General features: G+C 29.0%; 1 protein-coding gene across 2 annotated transcripts in view; it reads right to left on the bottom strand.

Moving 5' to 3' along the window:
- LOC100208202 (uncharacterized) overlaps positions 1-21,656 on the bottom strand; it is a 122,910-nt gene that overhangs the window by 5,578 nt on the left and 95,676 nt on the right. For both annotated transcript variants that reach the window (XM_065806029.1, XM_065806028.1), the window contains exons 23-25: positions 19,970-20,049; positions 12,051-12,128; positions 11,217-11,294 (exon numbers count right to left, since the gene is read on the bottom strand). In XM_065806029.1, coding sequence (XP_065662101.1) covers positions 11,217-11,294; positions 12,051-12,128; positions 19,970-20,049 — 236 coding nt within the window. The remainder of the gene's footprint in view (positions 1-11,216; positions 11,295-12,050; positions 12,129-19,969; positions 20,050-21,656) is intronic.

Here is a 21,656-nt window from a genome sequence, read left to right as displayed (position 1 = left end):
AAGTAATAAACTGTAGAACATTATGGTTTTAATATTTTTCCTAATATTGCATTACTTTACAACTTTCAAGGTACAAAAACTTAACAACTATTTATAATCAGTCAAAAGCACCTGTAAAAATAGATTATTTGGAGTAAAAACTATTACTAAAAAAATTTTTAGGTGACTTTTTATTTACAAAGTTATGGTTTGCCAAAAAATAAAAAAATTTACAGTAAGCTTGAGATGCTTAAATATTTTTGAATTTCTTTAATATTGATTCAAACATCATTTTTAAATGTTTAATTAAGCTAAGGTTTTAAGGATTGTGTTTTTTTCATAAAACCTAAAATCTTTGTTTCACACCTAGTTTTACAAAAGTCCTCCAGTGTACCAGCACTGGGGGACTATTGTAAAACTCGGTGATTTGATATGGAATAACCCAGCAGCACCATCTCACAAAACTCAGAAGAATAGTAAGAATTGTATTGTCTATCAGTGTATCTGTGAATGGAACACAAGCTTTGTATGCATTGTGAATGAGTTCTACAATTTTTAACAAACTTATCTTTTCTTCATATTCATGATTTAAATCGATTTGAAAAAAATATCTAAAATAAATTTTGATTTTAATTTCATGAAACTTTTACCTAATAATATTAATAATAATAATATTAATAATAATAATATTAGAAATATATTCTTATTTTTATTGCTATAACTATTATTATAATCATTTTTTGTTTGTTTGTTTTTTTCCCCTTTTTTTATCATTACTTACCATTTATGATTTTTACATGTTAACTTCACAATAATTCATATATTTTACATGTTAACTTCATTATAATCTTCATGTCTAAAAATAACATCACTAATAGGGTGCTTATCATTAGTCAAACAGTATTTAATAATTGGTGTTACTCCATACAAAGACTTTTAAATGACTGATGCTTTCCTCATTAATTATTATAAACTATTATTATATTTATAACTGTTATAGTTATTATTCCATTAATTTTTTTATTTTTTTATATATTTTTATTTTTTTACTATTTAATTCATTATAAATACAACTATAACTGTTATTTCTCTTGCTATTATTATTCAAGTTTTTGAGTATTATTTCTATTATCAATATTTTTATTACCATTATTATGATTATTTTTGGGAAAAAAATTGGTTGTTGTTGTTGCTGTTTCATCTTAATACTTTTATATCAAGAAGTTGCATTCAATCAGCTTTTTATTTTTTATAGCAAAAGGAGAATCTGGCATTTAGGTTAAAACAGAATTTGATGAGATTGTTTTTTAAAACTTCTTATTTTAAATCTTAACTCGACTCCGGTGATAATAACTTTAAATATGCTTAAAAATAGCCTTAAATTTGATAAAACTTTTGATTTGACTTATTAATTTAAACTGTAATATAAAACCATACAAGAAAAAGAGATATTCCCAATTCATCTCCACATACAATTTAAAAAGACCTCATGCTGTAATAATGTAGAAGTAGAGCAATTGCTTTATAAACAAGAGGGTTGAAGATCAAGCCTGGCATTTCCCTGGAAGTATAACTATTATCTTGTTTCTCCCTGAAGTACCCTTGTTTGCAAAAGTACATATTTTGAAATTTTTAGGTTGAGAATAGTGTATCCAATACTGATATCATTTTTTAATATAAGTAATTCAGCAAGGAATAATTTCAATAATGGTAATACTAGTATATTACAGGTATTTAAACTTAAAAGTAAATAAAAAACATGATTCAAACCTCAAATAAATAGTAAAAATTTATATAGGCTCAACAAAGTTTTTTTTTTAAATAAAAACTTAAGACTTTATTTTGTGTTTTTTTCTACTTTGTAAAATAGGCTTATAGACTGTAACTTTAAATAAAAACTGAATCAAAAATAATTATGAAACAAAAATATTTGTGTTCTATTCTTAAAAAGAATTTAATTACAAGTTTTTTTTAAATGCAACTTATTTATAAGAAATTAGTTCTAAAATCCCCAAAATCAAAAGAAACTATTAGTAACTTGTTACCTTTAATAAGAAATTCTACTAGGAGTTAAAATAATTTTTTCTAAATTTTTATCAATCTTTCACATAAAACATAACATGGAGTTAAAATGAAACATTATATACAAAAATAACAGTTCAAATGAGTATTGATTTTGCACGTGCAATCTAATAGAATTCCATTCAAATCTGTTTGAAACTTTGAATGAAATTCAAAATTTCCATGTGAAAAAAGTTTAAAACTCTTAAGAAGTTACAAAGTTTCTTAAGAGTAAAATAGCAATAAGTAAACTGTGACAAAAACAGACAAAAAATTGCATATCTTGGAAATTATCTTGCAAGAAAATATCTTGCAAGAAGAAGTTAAAATCAATATGATGACTTTAAGTAAACTTTACTGGTACTGAAACTAGTAGAAAGAGAAATAGTGCAGTATGGAAATAGTTTAATTACGATAGAAATTAAACTTTTTCCATTCTATAATATTAAGGAAATAAAATTTTTAATAAAAATTACAAAAATATTTATTTAACTGTTAGATGGACTATATTTATTTTAAAACAAACAGCTAATTTTATAATTTCAGAGTAAATACTATGCTGATCAATATTTATATAAGATATGCTGATCAATATTTATATAAGAACTACGACTTAAAAACAATTATTTTTTAAGTTATTTACATTTGAAAAGTGTAAAAGTGTTAAAAGCGAATACTGCGCAAAACTTCATTTGATTTTTTGTTTTCAAAAGAAAATTTTTACTGCAAAAAACTTAATAATTTCTTTTGTTTTCATAACAAAAGTTTTCAATGAAACATTTTGTATCAATGGAATAATTTAGTTTTACTCCGAAAAAAGGTTGTGTCTTATTATATTGAAACTATTATATGGAGAAGTAAAACTTACAAGTTAAACGTTACGTGTAGTAGAAGTTTTTACATTTGAAAAAAGAAAGAATGCTGTTTGTGTATTGTGCGAGCTTGGGTTTGACAAAGAAAGTTATGTCAAAGTATATGGAAAAGGTCTCAAAACATTGATTCGATTAAGCAAATAACGGAGTATTAATGAACTATGCAGGTTAAAATGTGTTTAAATATACAATCTTATAAAAAAGATTTTTTGCGCAGTTTGTTAAATTAATTAATTAAGTTAAATTAATAGTTCATTAATTTTCCGAATCATTTCAAATAAGGGGCTGCCCATTATTTACGTCAACAAAATAGGGAGGAAGTGGGTCTGAACTTTTTTGACAACTGTGACACTGGGGAGGGGGAGGTCAAGTAAAGTTGGCATCAACAATGTTTTTTTTTTTCAATTTTATTACTCAAAAAACATAAAATTATGTTAAGTTTTAATATTAACTCAATTTTAACGTAGCTATAATTTGAAAAAGATTTTTGCATATTTTTAGTTTTCTTAGAGACCAGCTTCGACAGACCACGCATAATAGTACAACAGTACTAGTCCATCATAGCTGTAGAAGAAAATTTGTGGATAGTCGTAAAGATCAATCATTATCTGTTCCAAGAAAGAAACTACGATCCTCATTTGAAGGGGTATTTGATTGGAAATCAAAATGTTTTCTTTGTACTAAAAAGGTAGATCACAAACATTCCCTGATTTCTAAAGTTGAGACCATACCATTGATTAAAAAAATGTAGCTAATCTTGTAGCAGAAGAAGCTATTTATCGTATTTCGTGTATAGCTATTTATCATGTTTCGTGAACAACTTCAGGCTTAAAACTAAAAGCGACAACTAAAGTGGACGCCCATTAGATCTCATTATGTTTGAAAATTTTGAGAAACTCCGTTTCCGGTTAGAAGAAGAAGAAACTGATTGCGAAGTTTATACTCTTTCAGATGTGCAAATTAAAATGAAAGAACTTAGTAATGGTTATCCGTGTTACTCAACGAAATCTTTAAAACGAAAATTACTTGAACATTATTGTGATCATATTATTTTTGGAGGACTCTCTGGTCAATCTAATTTAGTTTGTTTCAAAGATATGGCTTCTTTTGTTATATCGAAATTTCAAAAAAAGAAAGATCACACTAAAAATTATATTATTTCTGCCGCTGCAAGTATAATTAAAAGCGAAATCAGAAAAATGAATGTCGATAAATCTGTATATCCGTCACAAGAGGATATAGGTGATATTGAATATGGACTCAAATGGGTTCCAAAGAGTTTACAGCTATTTCTAAGCCATTTAATTTCAGTTAAGCTTTGACAAATTAGTTTAGGACAACGCATTGCTCAAGCTTACGACCAAGATCTATGATAGCACCAATTCCATTTGGAATTGGAGTAGATATCAATAAATTTTTTGGAACGAACTTCCTACATTGGGTCGCTGATAATGTAGATCACAACATTTGAACATTGACCGAAAAAGGAACATTTCACGGAATGGGTTTAATATCAATATGTTTGTCTTCTTAATGCAATTATGAAAGCATAACACGTTTGAAACATAAGTCTATTAAAATTTATCTGATATGTCTTTAAAAATAACGCCTTATCACGGATCAAGCTATCAGGGTTTATTAAATGTAAGTTTTAAACCAATAAAAGATATTGTATCTGAAGTATTCCGTGCGCCCGAAATGAATCTTGATTTTATTTGGCATGTGGCATGGTTTTTTAGTTCAAGAAATAATCCTCGCCCAAACTGGTCAGGTTACATGATGCATACTACATCACAATCAAAAACAGTTTATGAAAAAGCATCCATAAAATTTTTACCTATTATTGACTTAAATTCTTCAGATGAAACATGCATATATTCTACACTATTGTTCATTATTGATGAAGCCAATAAATATAAAATAGTTACTGCCTGCGTTACGTTTGATCAGCCATTATGGCAGAAAGCGTTTGGTGTTATAAAAGATCAGAACCTCAATATAGTATGTCGACTCGGAGGGTTTCACACAATGATGAGCTTTTTCGGTAGCATTGAAAAACTAATAGCAGGCACTGGCCTGGAAGAAGTTTTAGAACAAGTTTACTCTGAAGATACAGTAAAACATATGCTTAAAAGAAAAGCTATTGCAAGAGCTTTAAGAGGTCACATGTTGGTCCAGAGTGCATTGATGAGTCATATTAAAGATATTTTAGTTGACGAATCAAAACTAGATATACCCGGACTTCAATGCAATTATAAAATTGCAATGCAAAATGGTATGAATGAGGAAGAGTTAATCAGACTTGGTAATACAGATGCTTTCAAAAAAATTGAATGTGTCATATTAACCTAACGGAAAAGAAGTCATATGAATCAGGCACTGCAAAACTTTCAATCTTGTACATATACTATATTAGTATCATAAAGGAATTTTTAGTTGCAGAGAGAACTTGTAACTGGTACTTGCATCTTCAAACAATCTCAAAAATGCTAAACTTATTTGCCGCATCAGGGCATTCAAACTATGCCAAGTGCTCCAGGTTATATTTGTAAGAAATGCAATACCTTTCAGAAACGAATCCATGGTTACATCAACAATTCTTAGATGGTCGTCACGCAGTGCGCCGATCTGAAAGGTATTGGCCTATCTTCTGATCTTGTAATAGAGCAGACCCTGATGCGGTCTTTAAAATGCAATGGTTGTTTAACTTGAGGTAGAGGATTTAATGAAAATGTACGCAACCTATACACAATGAGCATCTGTTATTCTGCAAGTGTTCATGAAGCAATGTATAAACTACCTGGATTTGACATCGGAGTTACGGAAAGCAATAAAGAAATGGGTATTAAAAGATTAGTATGTGATTATGAACATTGTGAGTTGTTTTATGACTGGTTTTCTGTAAGAAATCCATTCAATACTGTCGATAGAAATCTATATTCATTATCTACGGGTCTTGTGTCAGTCAATGGTGAAGATCTTGTCAGATGTGACGAGGCTGAGAACATAGGTGTTCATCTACAAACATTTCTCAATGGCCTTAAGTTCAATGAAGCAAAGTTTAAAAAGAAGAATACATTTTTTTCTTTAGATGTTTTGACCAATAGCGTAAAACTAGACAAACAAACTGATTGTTGTGTCGATCCAACACTCCTTTTTAATAGACTTGCAGCAATTGCAGAAAGAGAGGATGACGTTGAACTATATTTTGATTATGAGCTTACTCATCTCCCACAATCATTATTTAAAAATAACCTAATGCTGAAAGCAAACAAATCATGTTTGTGCAAATATCTCCTTGATGAAGGTTCCTTACTCCACAGAGTTCTTTAGAACAAAGGTATGAGGTTTGTAGAAATTGTTGAGACCTACATCAGCTATATAAGAAAAAATTATGCCACCACTTATATTATATTTGACGGTTATGATAAGAAATCTTAAATTAAATCTAATGATCACATCAGAAGAAAATCCAAAGGTTCTTCCAAAAATCTTGTTATAAGAGAAAATAATCAGGTTCCGTATTCACAAGAGCGTTTTTTATCGAATTCACACAACAAGGCACAATTAATTTTACTTTTGTCAGATTACCTTGAACGAGATGGATATGAAGTATATATTTGCTAAGGGGATGCTGACACAAAAATTGTAAATCGTTGGAAGTTGCAAAGGAAATTTTACCATGCATTGTTGTTGCTGATGATACTGATATAGCAGTTATGCTAATGTATTATTGGAAAGATGAATTAAATGAGATTTTTTTTTATCAAGAAAGAAAGAAAAAACTCTGGAGTATTAAAGATGCTCAATCTCGAGTAATGGATTTTAAAGAACATCTGTTATTTGTTCACGCATGGTCAGGATGTGACTCGACATCTTCAATACTGGGAAAAGGAAAACCTAGTTTTTTAAAATTACTGCAAAAATCCAATAATATACAATCAGTATCTGAAATTATTTCGGATTACTGGGCAACCAAAAAAGAAGTTGGAGAATTTGCAGTAAGAGCTTTCATTGAACTTTTTGGTGGAAATGCAGAATCTTCGTTAAGGAAAATGCGGTTGGTATTCGAAAGTTTAATTATAATTTTGTGGATTTAAGTCACTCATTTAGATTTAGAAAGTGTCATATTTTCATAGTACTTTTCTTAGGTATTTAAAATATAAACAAATGATTTGTGAAGGAATTATTAAGCCAGAAAAGTTACCACCCACAGACAGTGCTGCTTATTTTCATGGTCTTAGAGTTCACCTACAAGTTGTTGAATGGAAAATGGTAGATGAATCTTTCAACTTGGATCCTAAAGAATGGGGATGGAAGTTAGAAAATGGTTATCTTCTTCCAATACCAACAGACAAAGATGTGGCACCACCCAATATACTAAAAGTGATTCGCTGCGATTGTAAAACTTCGTCAAGAAATATGTGCAGAACTAATATGTGTTCTTGCAGGAAAAACGGCTTAAAATGCATGTCTGCATGCGGTGGCTGTCATGGGCAAGACTGCAGTAATAAAATGGTAAATTTTATTTTTTAAATATACACATAATCTACTTTAAATATTTTTGTTTTTTTTGGAATACAAAGATTTTGCATTTTTAGGATTTTGAAATTGAAAAAGATTCAAGTGATGAAATTAAAAGCGAGAGAAACTCATTTGATGATTTGTTTTGAGAAAAGTAAAATATCGGACATCTAATTTTAAAGAAATTTGCATTCAAGTTTTAAAGTTATTTTAAAAGAATATATAATTTTCTAATTTTTTCTCATTTAGAATTGCGCACAGACAAAAGTTATATTATTATGTTTTGAAAACAAAAAATATAACATTTTAAGGATTTTACACTTTTCAAATGTAAATAACTTAAAAAATAACTTTTTTCAAGTAATAGTTCTTATATAAATCAGCATAAAATTTTCAATCCAATGATATAAAGTTTATGACATTTTGCCGCAGTCAAAATTGCCCCGTTTTTGTACCCCAAATTGCCCCAAAAGGATGTTCCCATAGCGCAATCAAACGGGCTTTTTTTTACGCTCATCCAGACACTGTCTACTTTCTCTCTGCAAAATTTTAGCTTTATACCATTTTTGTCCGGGTTCGACCCTATTTTTTGCTAATTCTCTCCTACTACTAGGCCTAATAACTCATAAGCTTCATATAAAAGTTTTCATACAAAACAAAATCCAAAAATTAGAAAGAAAAAAAACCTTGATTAATTTATCTAAAGTTTAACTTAATAAAATTTTTGTAATTTTTATTAAAAACTTTATTTCCTTAACTTTCCATAAAATTTTTTATAAATGACCAATATATACTTTCTTAAAACTTTTCAAATGCCGTTTGTCACCTGTGCTCTTCACTTTCTTTATCAAGTGTTATACTTTCCATACTCAATTTAGAATGCCACTTCAAGAATTCACATCTCGAGTAGTCAAAGATGTAGTAGTTAATATGCTTGCAAACATACTGTTGATTTGAAATTTTTTTCAAATCAACAGTATGTTGATGTATGCAGCCTAAAAACCCTAATTTTAATTCACAGCCAAGTACCACATGTTTCCTTGACCTGCGCAGCGGCCTCATACGTGAAGGTTTGTGTTACAGAGTTATAGAGTTAAGAGAGGGTTGTAACCACAACCAAACTAGCCTATTCCACTGTAGTGGCCTTCATGGCCTTGGGGAGGTAAATGCAAATAACAAAAAAAAAAAGCGATAGCTGTTAGATGTTGAGCATACACAAATCAAAGACTGTAGAAAAGCATACACTTTTTCAGAGGTAAAAAATCTGTACAACATAATTTACCTTCAGCAAATGCACCTGCTACTTCTTCTGATATTGCTGCGGCAACAAGTGCATTAACAAAACAGAAAAATAAACATAACAAATAGTTTATTGAAATTAGTAACAGTCTTGTGTGCCAAATGCTTTAAACTTTCAGAAGATGAGACATGCTGTTTACCCACATCTTGCACCACTAGCTGAAAACCTTACTGCTACTACTGCAATACATGGTGAAAGACTTTTTTTACCCTGTGGACTGTTCACAAATGGATAAAGAAATAAAATGTTAGCTCAATCGAAAATACAAGTTTTCTTAAAACTTGTATTTTCAATTGTGCTAACATTTTATTTATAATTATTCTTATCTAGTCTAGATGATGATTTATTTTTATGAGTACAAATAAATATGTTATCTTTTCATAAGTCAGATTTTCTTTTATTACATATTGCGGAACGCTTTTTAAGTTTACAGGGCAAATTGGCGTTGCGTGTTACACTTCCCTAAATAACTAATTGAAGTCAGTAAATAGAGACCTAGTTAGCAAATGCCAAAACTTGAAGGTAATTTTTTTTTCAATAGCTGAGTCTTACTTCTTTAGTCTTAATGCTTAAGTATTACTATTTTAAATTATGTATGCTTATATTATATTACATTAAAACTAGATGAGATTTAATGATGAGATAAATTACAACAAAAATTGAATTATAAAAAAACTAAAAGTAAAATTATTTTAACTAAATAAAATGTAGAATTAAAACTAGAACTATAATTATTTTCTATACAAAAATATTACTGCCCATCGGAAACAAAGAACATTTAGATGTTCAACTTTAAGAGTTTTTTAAGAATGTTAATTTTATCAAAATGTTGTTAATTGCTGAAAATACAAGCTCTAAATTAACACTTGTTGGCTTTACAGATTTTCATAAAATTACTTATGAAAATCTGTAAAATAATCTTATTACGGATCGTTTTTGATAAATTTTTCAAATTCCTAAACCTTTCCATATTTATTAATTTTTAATCATTTAAAATTTAAGCTTTTCTTTCAATGGCATGTTTGAAGCCTACAGAATTGCTATCAGATGAAACACTGGTGAAAAGAAGATGATCATATGCTTGCTGATTGATTCGCACAATCAGTCAAACTATGGCATTTACAATTGTTGATTTGCTAAGGTGCTCACAAGAATTTAGATTCTTGTATTGTTGATGTCTCTTGTGCAGATAGTAAAGCAAGCTAGAAAAAGTTGTTTGCCACTCATTTATCTGTTGCAACAATAGAGCTTTTAATTCAATAAGTAAACCTAAACCTTCAAGGTTATTAATTATGAATAAAAGTGTTAAATCAGCTGACAACAGTGCTGCATCATTTTGGCAAAATGCTTTAGTTGCAAATTTAACTGGCACAAAACATACCATAGCAGTTGAAATTGCATCAAACTCAACAGTTATCTTAAGTTATATCAGTTATCTCAACTTATGATTTAGATTCAATCAAGCAATCAACAACTTGCAAATGCAATTTTTCAATTTTACAAAACTTTTTTTGCTACATGGTTTATTATATGTGTAGCAGATCTGCTACATAATTTGCTACATATATAGAAGATCTGCTACATAACTTGCTACTTATGTAGCAGATCGGCTACATAGTTTGGTACATATGTAACAAAACTGCTACATAATATGCTATATGTAGCAGATTTGCTACATGGGAAACTAAAGGGTTAAAGCTAATAAGTCGATAGTTAGATGAGAACACTGTTAAGACTTTTTTGATTTTTTTGGAAAACATGTTTGAATTAGAACAGTGTTAAGAGTTTTTAATGTTTGGATCAGTACACTACATATGGGTCTATTTAGGGTAATTTTTTAGGGTAATTATTTAAGGTAATTATTTGGTCAAAAATTAAACTTTTGATTAATAAATTTAATTATACTAGTTACTCAAAATTAAAGTGCATATATGTTTTTAGAGTTCAATTATTAGTCTTGAACAAATTGAAATTGGATGCGTATTCCTACATTTTACAAAGATCTTTTGTTTTCTTCGATATTCATTATATGCTTTTTGAGCTTGGCATAATGAGACAATCAAAGATGCTAAAATTTTAGCAATATTTTACTGTTTTGTATTATTCAAGTAATATAACTAATAGATTTCACAAAATTTTATTTTAGTCTTCAATAGCAAAACAAAATATAGTGAAAAAACTAAATATAGTTATACATATTTTGTAATATATAGTAAATATATAATGGGTAGGAGAAAAATAAAAACTTGCACCTTCTTTATTTTTAAAATTACAATTTTGGTCAGAATTGTCAGCTTTTTAGACCACTGCACTGTTAAGAGCTTTTAATTTTTGGAATAATTTAGTAAAATTAATTTAATAAAATTTTTGACTTGCCAAAAAAAATCAAAAAACTTGTTAAATTGCATTAAAAATATATAAATTATATATCATAAATATATTAATATACCAACAAAAAAAAAAAAAAAAAAAAAAAAAACCTGTGAAATATAGGTCACCATTGAACATGACATTCCTTCTTTGCTATGTGGTTCTATAATCCAACCACTTGAATAAATCTGGAATATTAGTATAAAAAACAATAATTTAAACAGAAAAAACTTGAATTAGAGATGCATTTTGCGCATTTAAATCTAATGTGTAAGATTTAAAATTGTAGACTCTTAGAAGAATAGAATTTTAATAACACGTAAAATTGGCAAATGTTTAAACATTATTTTTTCACAGAGAAAAGGTGGTGGTAGCTCTGAAAGTGAGTTTACCATTACTGGACATTATAAAATAGTTTTCTGTATTAAGAGCTACATTTTTTAAAACAAAAAATTGTTTGAAAGAGTCAGGTCAAGATTTTTTAAAACATTGGATTTCTAAAACAAAGCATCGCTCTCAAGTTATGATGATTGTTCTTGTTGCATTTAGTAGACTTAAAATGCCGTCTGTCTTTTATGAAAAGGGTTTAAAATAGGGGCAAAAGAGTACTTAGAAATATTCCTAAAATCTAAAGTCCTGTCCTGGGTCCAAACAAACTCCTTAGACTTATCAAACATTGTCTATGTTCAAAGTGGAGCTGCATGTCACACAGCAAATGTAGTGAAGAAATGGTTGTCTGAGATCCGGTAACCCCATAAATGAAAATTAAAGACTTATTAATAAATATTTCTTTAGTGTTTTCTTTTTAATTTACACAGATATGAAGTTAATGTTTTCAATAGTCAAAAATTTTAAATCACACGTGATAAACATAATGTTTTTTAAATGTTTGACAATAACTGTGATTCATTAATTAATATATATTTAAAAATTCATGTCATTACCTTTCCTCGAACAATATCTTTGACAGTTGGACAGTCAGGTATTTCCACAGATGTCGCAGCAAGTACAAACCTTTTTTCCTATGAATTAAAAAACGTTTTACTTTTTTAAACTTAAACTTACCATATTAAATTTATTTTTTATGAAAGAATTTGATCTTTTAAAAATAGCACTCAAGAGGATTGGAAACAAATCAACAAATAAAGCTTTATTTTGAAAGTTATACAGAAATGCAAAATAAATAAAAAATTTTAAACTTTAAAAAAATTATTTTTTACAATGTTTAGTGCACAAATCTACAATATAAAGGCCTGTATAAATAGAGTTAAGTATATTAGATATGTTTCAAATGTAATATTACAATAAAAAGTTAGCTACAATTGCACAAAAATGTGAATTATATAAAGTTACAAATACTGCTTCGTAAACAAAAAAAAATTCTAAATGAATAAAACTACAGATAGTTGAAATTTTAAACAAAAAAAAACAAACGATTTCCCAATGAGTAGAAAATGTAAAAAATCAGAAAATGTAGAAAATCAAAATATGTGGTATATAAATAAGTTGTTTTTTCTAAGAACATACTTGATAAATAATTAACTTAATAACTTTAATGTATGTAGCAGTGACTATGTTTGTCTGTTATTGGTGTTTTTATATTAGAGCATAATTTTGGAGGTATTTCTATGTTAGCTCACACATAATTTACTATATATGTATGTTTGTGTTCCATCTGAACATCTGATGCTGTAATTATTCACCTGTAATTTACTATTTGTATGATTGTGTTCTTTCTTGACTACAACTATAAAATATGTTCACATTAACTTCCAGTATTTCGTTAGATGCACAGTTTTTCTTAATGTATTTCTGAAATATCCTGCTCCATGTTTTAAATTATTGCTCACAGAAGTAACTTCTTTTAACTTAACTAGGCCAGGTCAGGTTCAGGATCATTACAATCATCATGCTACTGGTAACATGTAACCTATTATTACCTGTTTCATGTCCTGCTGCCTTGTCAGATTTGTTTTCTAGGCAAAGGCCTGGAGAAATAAACTCTGACTTTAAATTCTCCTCCTTTAGGGCTCTTAATTGAGTAAATGCTAAAGATGGTGTGAAAAAAATATACATCTTGGGAAAATGAGAAAAGCATTCAAAAACTTTAGTGTTAACCCTTTACAGGCCAAATTATGACAAATTAATGTAAAAAATATTATTTTTTGTTATACTAACAATTTAAGCTCACAAAATAAGTTGTTGAAAAAAAAAATTCAAAATTTTGTAATTTTGGTCAAATTTGGGTTTGATGCCATATGGCATCATTGGTCAATAAAGATAATATCTGAAAACAAAGTTAAAAAACATTTTTATTGAAATATATATAAACAGCAAAGGCAAAAAACTTTTTGTTCAAAAAGCATGTTTATTCTAATATATGTAAGCACTAAATACAGTTTTACTCAATTATGGTAGTCTACATAGCAGTTGCGATTGGCTAACAAGCAAAGGAAAACATTACATTTTGCACACATCATTCTGCTATAACTCTGACACAGCCTGCATCTTTTTTTATCTTTTTGTGGTTTTGGCCAGTGTCCTATATGATCATACCTAATATCATTATTAGGGATTGGTATGACTGGTTTCTTTCTATTCCTTTGTTGAACTTGCTTGATATCGCTAAGTTTAGCTGGTCTTCCCCTACCCTGGATTGCTTTTGATTTATTCGCTTGGATAAGAGCATTTGAAATATCTACTGTAAATTCTGCTAATGCTTGGTGTTTGTTGATTGGAAGACCTAATTGCTGATAATGCCATTTATATAAGATCCAGGCATTCACTTTGGCCACATCTACAAAATGCCAGAACACTTTGATGTACCATCGTCGTGTTTTTACTTCTGTGCGGTACAAGGCAATTAGCATATCTGCTAGATCTACACCTCCCATGCATTTATTGTATGCTGCCACTATATATGGGCAAGCAACGTTTTTTTTTTCTTTTGTTTTGCTGCACCAGCGGTATATGGTACTCAAAGGTGCTATGCCAAAACAGTTGGATACTAAATGAACAATACTGTTGTCTAACCATTTTACAACAATTAGTGCAGAATTTTTATCAATACGATAATCAAGTGAACCTCTATCTTTTTTCTTGAGTTCTTTTGATGGTATTACTGGGCACCCATGTAAACGATTTGGTCTGATTGTGCCTGCAGCTTTTATTTCAATACCTTTGAGGTATTGGATCAAATCAAGGGTGGAAAACCAATTATCAAAGAAAACAACTTTGTCTTCATGTTTCGGTAACTCCATGCACAAATACGCCACTGATTGAGCACTTACAGATAAATGACTATACTCTGCTGGTATTGTATTTTCCTTTCCAGCATAAAGGTAAAAATCATACATCATTCCAGACCGTCCAGCTCTGACCATGTTTTTAAAACCCCATTTACATGGTTTTTTAGGATTATATTGTCGTATCTTTGAGTATTTAGTTTTTGAAGGTATTATTTGTTCATCAATAGCATGGAAACATTCAGGTTCTAAACTAATGCATTGTTTTTGGATCAACTCAATGACAGGTGCAATTTTAAACAACTTTCCACTATCTTCTGAAAAAGTTGTGTTGTCTACAAAGTGTAGATTTTGCCGCAATAGTTTATATCTGTTTCTCGGCATATTGTCAGCAATTAGAGGATATCGAAGAGAAGTGGACCAATAGCTACTGTAGGCAGGTAGTTTAACTAGCCCCATTAACATTTGCATCCCAATTAACATAGAAATTTCATCAAGAGTGGTGTTGATACACTTCCCTGATTTTTGTGTACTGTACAAGTTTGTGTTTTCAACAATTAACTGCAATAACTCATCGGTAAAGAAATATTTGAAATATTGAAAAGGTGAGCTTATTTTATCTGGTATGTCCTTAAACTGATGTTCACATAAACTGGTATCGATATAATCTGAGTTCAGGTCTTTTTTTACCCATTGGTACTCATGTTTTTTTTTTAAAGCAGCTAGTGGTATATCATCATCATCACCATCATCGCCATCGTCATGATTATCATCAACATCAGCAGCAGCACAATTATCAGTGTTAACATTCTCATTGGCTGAAAACTCATCATCATCTGATAAATCTGATAAATCGGACACATCTCCATTAGTTACAAAATCTATCACATCAGCAACTGAATATTTTTTTCTCTGTGCCATATATATGTTATAGTGTCTATATAATAATTTTTTTAAACCTAAATATATTTATATAATATAGTAATATATATGTATTGCAATAACTTTAAATGAAACTAATAATTTCTATTATATATATCATAAATACAACTCCTTTTGGCCAATGACGCCATGTGGCATCATTTACTTTTGAAAATTTATAATACACCAAATAAAAATGAAAAAACAAAAAATGAGATATTTGAGTTTTTACATCTTTCCTCTACTACAATAATAAACCTTGTGTTTACTTCTTACAAAGTATGTTCTACCATTATGAAAAGTTTTAGCGTGTGTACACTTCGGTGTTGAATAACAAACAAAAGCATTCTCCTTCTTATAGGCTTTAGTAAGCTATAGAAGAACTCCTAAAGTCAATGAAGCCTTATGGCATCACTGGCCCATAAAGGGTTAAGCAGATTACTTTTTTTGACCATGCTTTTGATGTGCATTGATGAGGCCTCATAAGGAGCTGTTAAGACTTAGAGTAAATCAGCAGGACTGAAGAATCTGCATAGCTCATTTCTTGGAATATCTCACTTTATCTATGAACAAGTTCTCTTTAACTTAAACCAAAAATATTAAGCAAAAAAATATTAAACATAAAAAACCATTACGACCACCTAACTATTACAATTACCATTTACAAATATTTGTGGTCTTCAAAGCAACTTTCCATCAGCTACACCTTACTTCTTGCAAAACTCACCAGATATGCTTTCTTTTTAGGAAACTGATTTGATTTAAAAAGTTTCTTTTTTTGGATCTAAGTATTTGTTGCTACTATCTTTCGATTGGGTGTTTACTTATGCATAAAATTACCTATTAAATCCTCTTTGAAGTGACATAAAAATAAAGTGTCACTTCAAAGAAGATTTAATAAATTTGTGTAATGTCTCTGAACTTGTGTTCAGTTTTCCCTTGCTTTCCTTAATGTGGTTCTGAACATGGATAAATCTTTTATCTAAGACTTCTTTTTTTGCACTTACCCTATTATAGCACTACTCCCTCTTACCCTAAAGCTGACTGGTTCTTTTTATAATTTTCATCATGATAGTTCTGAATTCAGGCAAGTATGGAAGCTTTTATACCTTTTTGCTGGTTTCAAGTTATCATTTTATTCTTTCTTGTTGATTTTGAACACATTTGTAATGCTTTGACAGGAATGTTGCAGACAACATTCCTGTCAAAGCATTACAAGCGTGTTATCCACTTCAATTCTCTCTAAACTATTTAATAAGTGCTTGACTGAATCTTGTTTTACTGTCTGCTGGAAAATGACATATGAAGTTCAGGCCTTGTTTTAAATAAAAAATGCTTAATGCATTAGCTTAACGTGATATTTGACATTATAAAATTCTCTTTATTTTTTTATTTTTTAAAGACATTAACTTTTTTAAATTACTGCAATAATATTAATTTTCCGCAAAATGAGTTAAATGTTATTTAACAGCTTTTTTATTACTACTATAAGGGAATGTTTATTTTTTATTTTATTTTATTTTAATACTAAATAATTAAATTTGAAAATGCATTTTTAAAAAAGTTTGATAATAAGAAATTTCTTTCTTTTCTTGACATTAGCATAAATGAATTAAAATATGTTAAACTTTTGAATTTTTAAAATGATTATATCTTAAGTTTCTAATTGCGGCTTTGTAACTACAAATGATTTTTTATTAAAACAAAATTAAAGAGTAACAATAAAAATTAATTTAATTACTTTATTTATTAAAAGTTTATAAATTTATTATTTTCTTTTTAAAATTATATCACTGTATATATAGTTTATTAAAAATAATTGCTGCGATTTAACTTGCGTTATAAAAAGTTAAACTTATGTTTTGTGCAAATTTTGAATGCAGCTGTTTATTCAAAATTTAATTTAGAGTAAAAAAAAAAAATGTTTATGAAAGAAAACCAAGAAAAAACAATTGTGATAAAAATGATTTTAGAGCTCATTTTTTTTAAGAACAAATAAAAATTTAATTTTAAATAATATTTAGTAATATTTTTAAATAAATTTGACAGTTAATTTAAACCCAAGCATTAATTTTAATTTGAATAAACTTAAATATATTTTTTAAATCAAAATTAAATTATTTATTGTAACAAATATTCTTACATTCGTCATTCAAAAGTTAATGTGACTTTTTTTAAAACTAATTACTTCTTTTATCTTACCACAATACACAACAGACAGAAAATGCTTATAAATAAAATCCACAATTTAAAAAAGATAAGTCATTGTTTATAACTACCTTTGTTCTACTACAGAATACAAGTGTTTGAGAAGCTCTAACTAATACTTGAAACAGTTATTTAGAGTAACCCAAAACCTTTGATTTAATAATATTAACGTTTAGATTATATTATTGTTCTTTACAATTTAAATTTATAAAAGGAATCAACTGCATTACTCATCAAAAAACCATTTGAAAAAATAAAATCTTTAATGTTTTAGAAACTGATGTTGATTTTAATAATTTAAATTTTAATAAACCAAATTTTTTATTAATTATTAAAAAATTAGGCTTTAACAAATTTTTCAGCTACTTTACAATTATTGATATATTGCATAGCTAATTGAAGGTCCATTTTTTCAGACTGCAACTACTTGCTTGCAACATTATTCTGCAACCGGAGTTCATACCATATCACAGTCTTTATGATGAAGGCATATAATGATAATTCGTTTGTCAAAGATCTCAGTTCAGCAAAGGCAAAGAGATCACTTGTTGAGTCTTCTAATTCATTTAGTACCTTCAAAATTTCAGGTAAATGGTTCCTAACAACTTTTACACTCTCTATTTGAGATTCCCAGCGTGCCTCTCTCCATTTCTTTATTGTAGCTCTAACACATTGTTTCGTGATCGTCCATCTATGTGGTGATGCTGAGAAAAATGCATACAAGTGTTGAAGATATCCAAATAACAACTTTGTAGATGCTTTGCATTTGCCTGCATCAGAAACAGTGAGATTTGAGGAATGGGCAACAGAGTGAGATTTGACGAATGGACAACACAAAGGGTTCTGTTTCAGAACTTGTGCTTGCACTCCTTTGATACGATATTTCATGATACTTCCATTGTCATATCCTTGTCATCTGCAGACATCAATATTTATGTTGTTTTCTGTCAGAAAGGTAGTAATTAATTTTGTAATTCCTTCACCTGTTTGATATTCAGCTACCAGGAAGCCCATAGATTATTCTTTAGTTGTTGCAGAACTTTCTGAAGTTTTGACAAAATGTACCACTACAGTCATTTTCTCTTTATGGGCCAAGTCTGGAGTGCAATCCAATATGAGGGCAAAATATTTTTCTACCTTGAGACGCTGAATAATTTCAGTTTGCACTTTTCTTGACATAGGTATGATTAGCTCATTTTGAATCCTGTTGCTTAAATAATGATTTGGCAACTGATTGTTGATTACTCTACGAACATGCTCCTGCATGACACTATCAAACTTTGCCAATAAAAAGCTTTTTGCCCATTGCCATGGGCAAAAAGCTTTTCCTCACTGATAACCCAAATTGTCTTTTGCCAAATATTGAATAATTCCCACAACTCTCTCAATTACTGATTGCCAGTATTGCTGTTCTTACTGAAGGATGCTCTGATTCTGTTGATCAATTGTACTGTTTGCTTTTAAGTGACTTTCCAGCTCCTTCCATTTTATCCAGAAATTGTTTTGCTCTTGTGAATGATCATGCTCACTTAGCATGGAATAAATGTTTTTCCAATCATGAAAGCCACTGGTACTAAGTTTTTGTTTATCGATACTAAACAACTTGCAGCAGAAACAGTATACAACATCTGCTTTTTTTGAGTATACAAGCCATGATCTTGTTATGGTTTGATCATTTGTCAGGAATCTATATAGTCTTGCATGGTAGTCAAAAAGTTTCTTCCTTAAACTGTATTTTGAAGAATGCGCTAATAAACCAGACCAGAAAAAGTTTAAAAACTTAAATATACATATTTTTTCTTAAATGATAGACTGCCTGCCCTAATCAAACCCTCAGTTGATGTAACAGCACTCCGATGCAAGTCAGGCTATAAGATTGTCAATGTAGCAGCAATCTGTTGCGAGTCAGGCTATAAGATAGTCGATGTAGCAGCACTCTGCTGTCACTCAGGCTATAAGATAGTCGATGTAGCAACACTCCCTTGTAGCAGCAGGCTATAAGATAGTTGATGTAGCAACATTCCGCTCAAGTTTAAAAAAAAAAACAAGACTATATATTAAAAAACTAGTCATTATTATTGCGGTTTTTAAAAAAACAATAAAACCTAACTTCCGCATTATTTTAATTGCTTTGACTTTTAGACGAATTAAAAATGTAGCTTATTTGTTCAGGTCGCGTAATTGTAGTTAAAAGAGACTTTTTTTACCATAAAAGTCTCTTTCAACTACGAGATAAAGATATATACATATATATATATATATATATATATATATATATATATATATATATATATATAAATATATATATATATATATATATATATATCTATATATATATATATATATAAATATATATATATATATATATATATATATATGTATATATATATATATATATATACACACACACATTTTTTATCCATTATATGATTCACAAAAAATTCTATTTTGAAAATTCACTAAAAAAAGCTAACAATAAAATAAAAAACCTCTTTTCTTTCAGCATGTAGCACACAAAAATCACGTGCTTGTTTCACAAAACATTTATTTGTTTCGTACAGCATGTAAACTAAAAAAACAACATTTAAATTAATCACTAACATATAAATATAAAAGTATATATCATTGTCTAGTATAAAATATATATATATATATATATATATATATATATATATATATATATATATATATATATATATATATACACATATATATATATATTAGGGTGATCCAAAAAAACTTTTTTTTACTTTTTGTTATTCCTAAGGTCTAAATGTGTTCATTTATGAAAGAAAACATTGTACCAAAAAAATCAGCCAAATGGGTTAATATTTAAAGGTCGCGCTGGGGTGATCTTTATACCCCTCTAAAATTGGAATTTTCAAAAGTTCAGTAAAATATTGACCTTCGTTTTTGTTGTTGTTTAATGTTCACAAGTTGAACATTAAACAACAACAGCTGCTCATTGTCGCCTGGTTTGTTTAGCACTCAATGTTGATTTTTTTGCATCTGGTAAGACAGCCCTGTTTTCTGCAACTAAATTTAGCACATACTTTTGCTGCTCTTCATCTTTTGTTAAGACAGCATTAAAGTCTTGTACTAACATCACCCCTCTTTCGGCGCAATCATTAACAACTTTAAGAGACTTCACTACTTCTTTAGAGTCGGCATACGACTCATTGTTTTTCCACTTTGAAGGATCTTCTTCAAGAAAGGAAATGTCAATATTTAAGAAATTAAAAAATGAAAGTGATTTACACGTTACAAAGTCCTCAAGGGATTTACTCATTACATTTGTAATATCTGCTAATTTCTTTGATGGCCTATTATTGTCTACGCATTGACGCTGAAGGGCAGTTATCATTTTTCTTTTAACTTCAATCTCTACATCATCACTAAAAAAGGCCAAAGATATAAGTTCTTCACTTAAATACCATAGATGCCCTTTCATTGCCTTGGTTGCAGCGGTCGCTATATTTTCATTCATTTCACGATATTCCTCAATATTTTTTAGAAAATCTAAATCATTAAATGGGGCCGAGGCACTGAGTGGTGCAGTAAACCACTGTCGAACATATATTAACGCAGCAAACATACTAATATCTCTTACTGCGTTTAATTCATGTTGCACCATTTTGAACTGATCTCTAAATAACCATATTTTAATTGAATAAATAAGTTTTGCCATCCACCGAGCATGATGGAAGGCTCCAGGTGCTTTAAATCTTATTCCACTAGGAGGTTGCTCTCCTAAATATATTAGACATAATTTAAGAAGTTCTTTATAATCATCTCGTGGTTGTGAGTCTTGCAAACATTTTTTCAAGAAATTAATTATAGACAATTTTTTTTCAATCGAGACGTTTGAAAGATATCTTTCAGCTTCTTCATCTTGCACTGTTGGGCTAAAATCATCTTTCTTGATATTCTTCCAGGCTTGTTTAAATCGTTTGAAAATAGCAACATCTGGTCCGGACGTTGTTGGAAAATAAATTTTAAACACAGATACTGCAACAATTTCAGTAATGTGATGACGACAAGCTAAATTCAATAATTCTTTTCCTAATTTTTCTTCAAGTAAATTACAAGCACCTTTCTCAGATCCTGTATTGCTAGCTGTGATATCAAACGACATGCCACAGAGATTATTAATAAGATTCGAAGCGCCCCATTCAT

This window comes from Hydra vulgaris, chromosome 09 (assembly GCF_038396675.1).
Source record: "Hydra vulgaris chromosome 09, alternate assembly HydraT2T_AEP".
Classification (NCBI taxonomy): domain Eukaryota; kingdom Metazoa; phylum Cnidaria; class Hydrozoa; order Anthoathecata; family Hydridae; genus Hydra; species Hydra vulgaris.
Note: the sequence above shows the minus strand (reverse complement) of the source record. Positions and strands in the feature narration are given on the sequence as shown.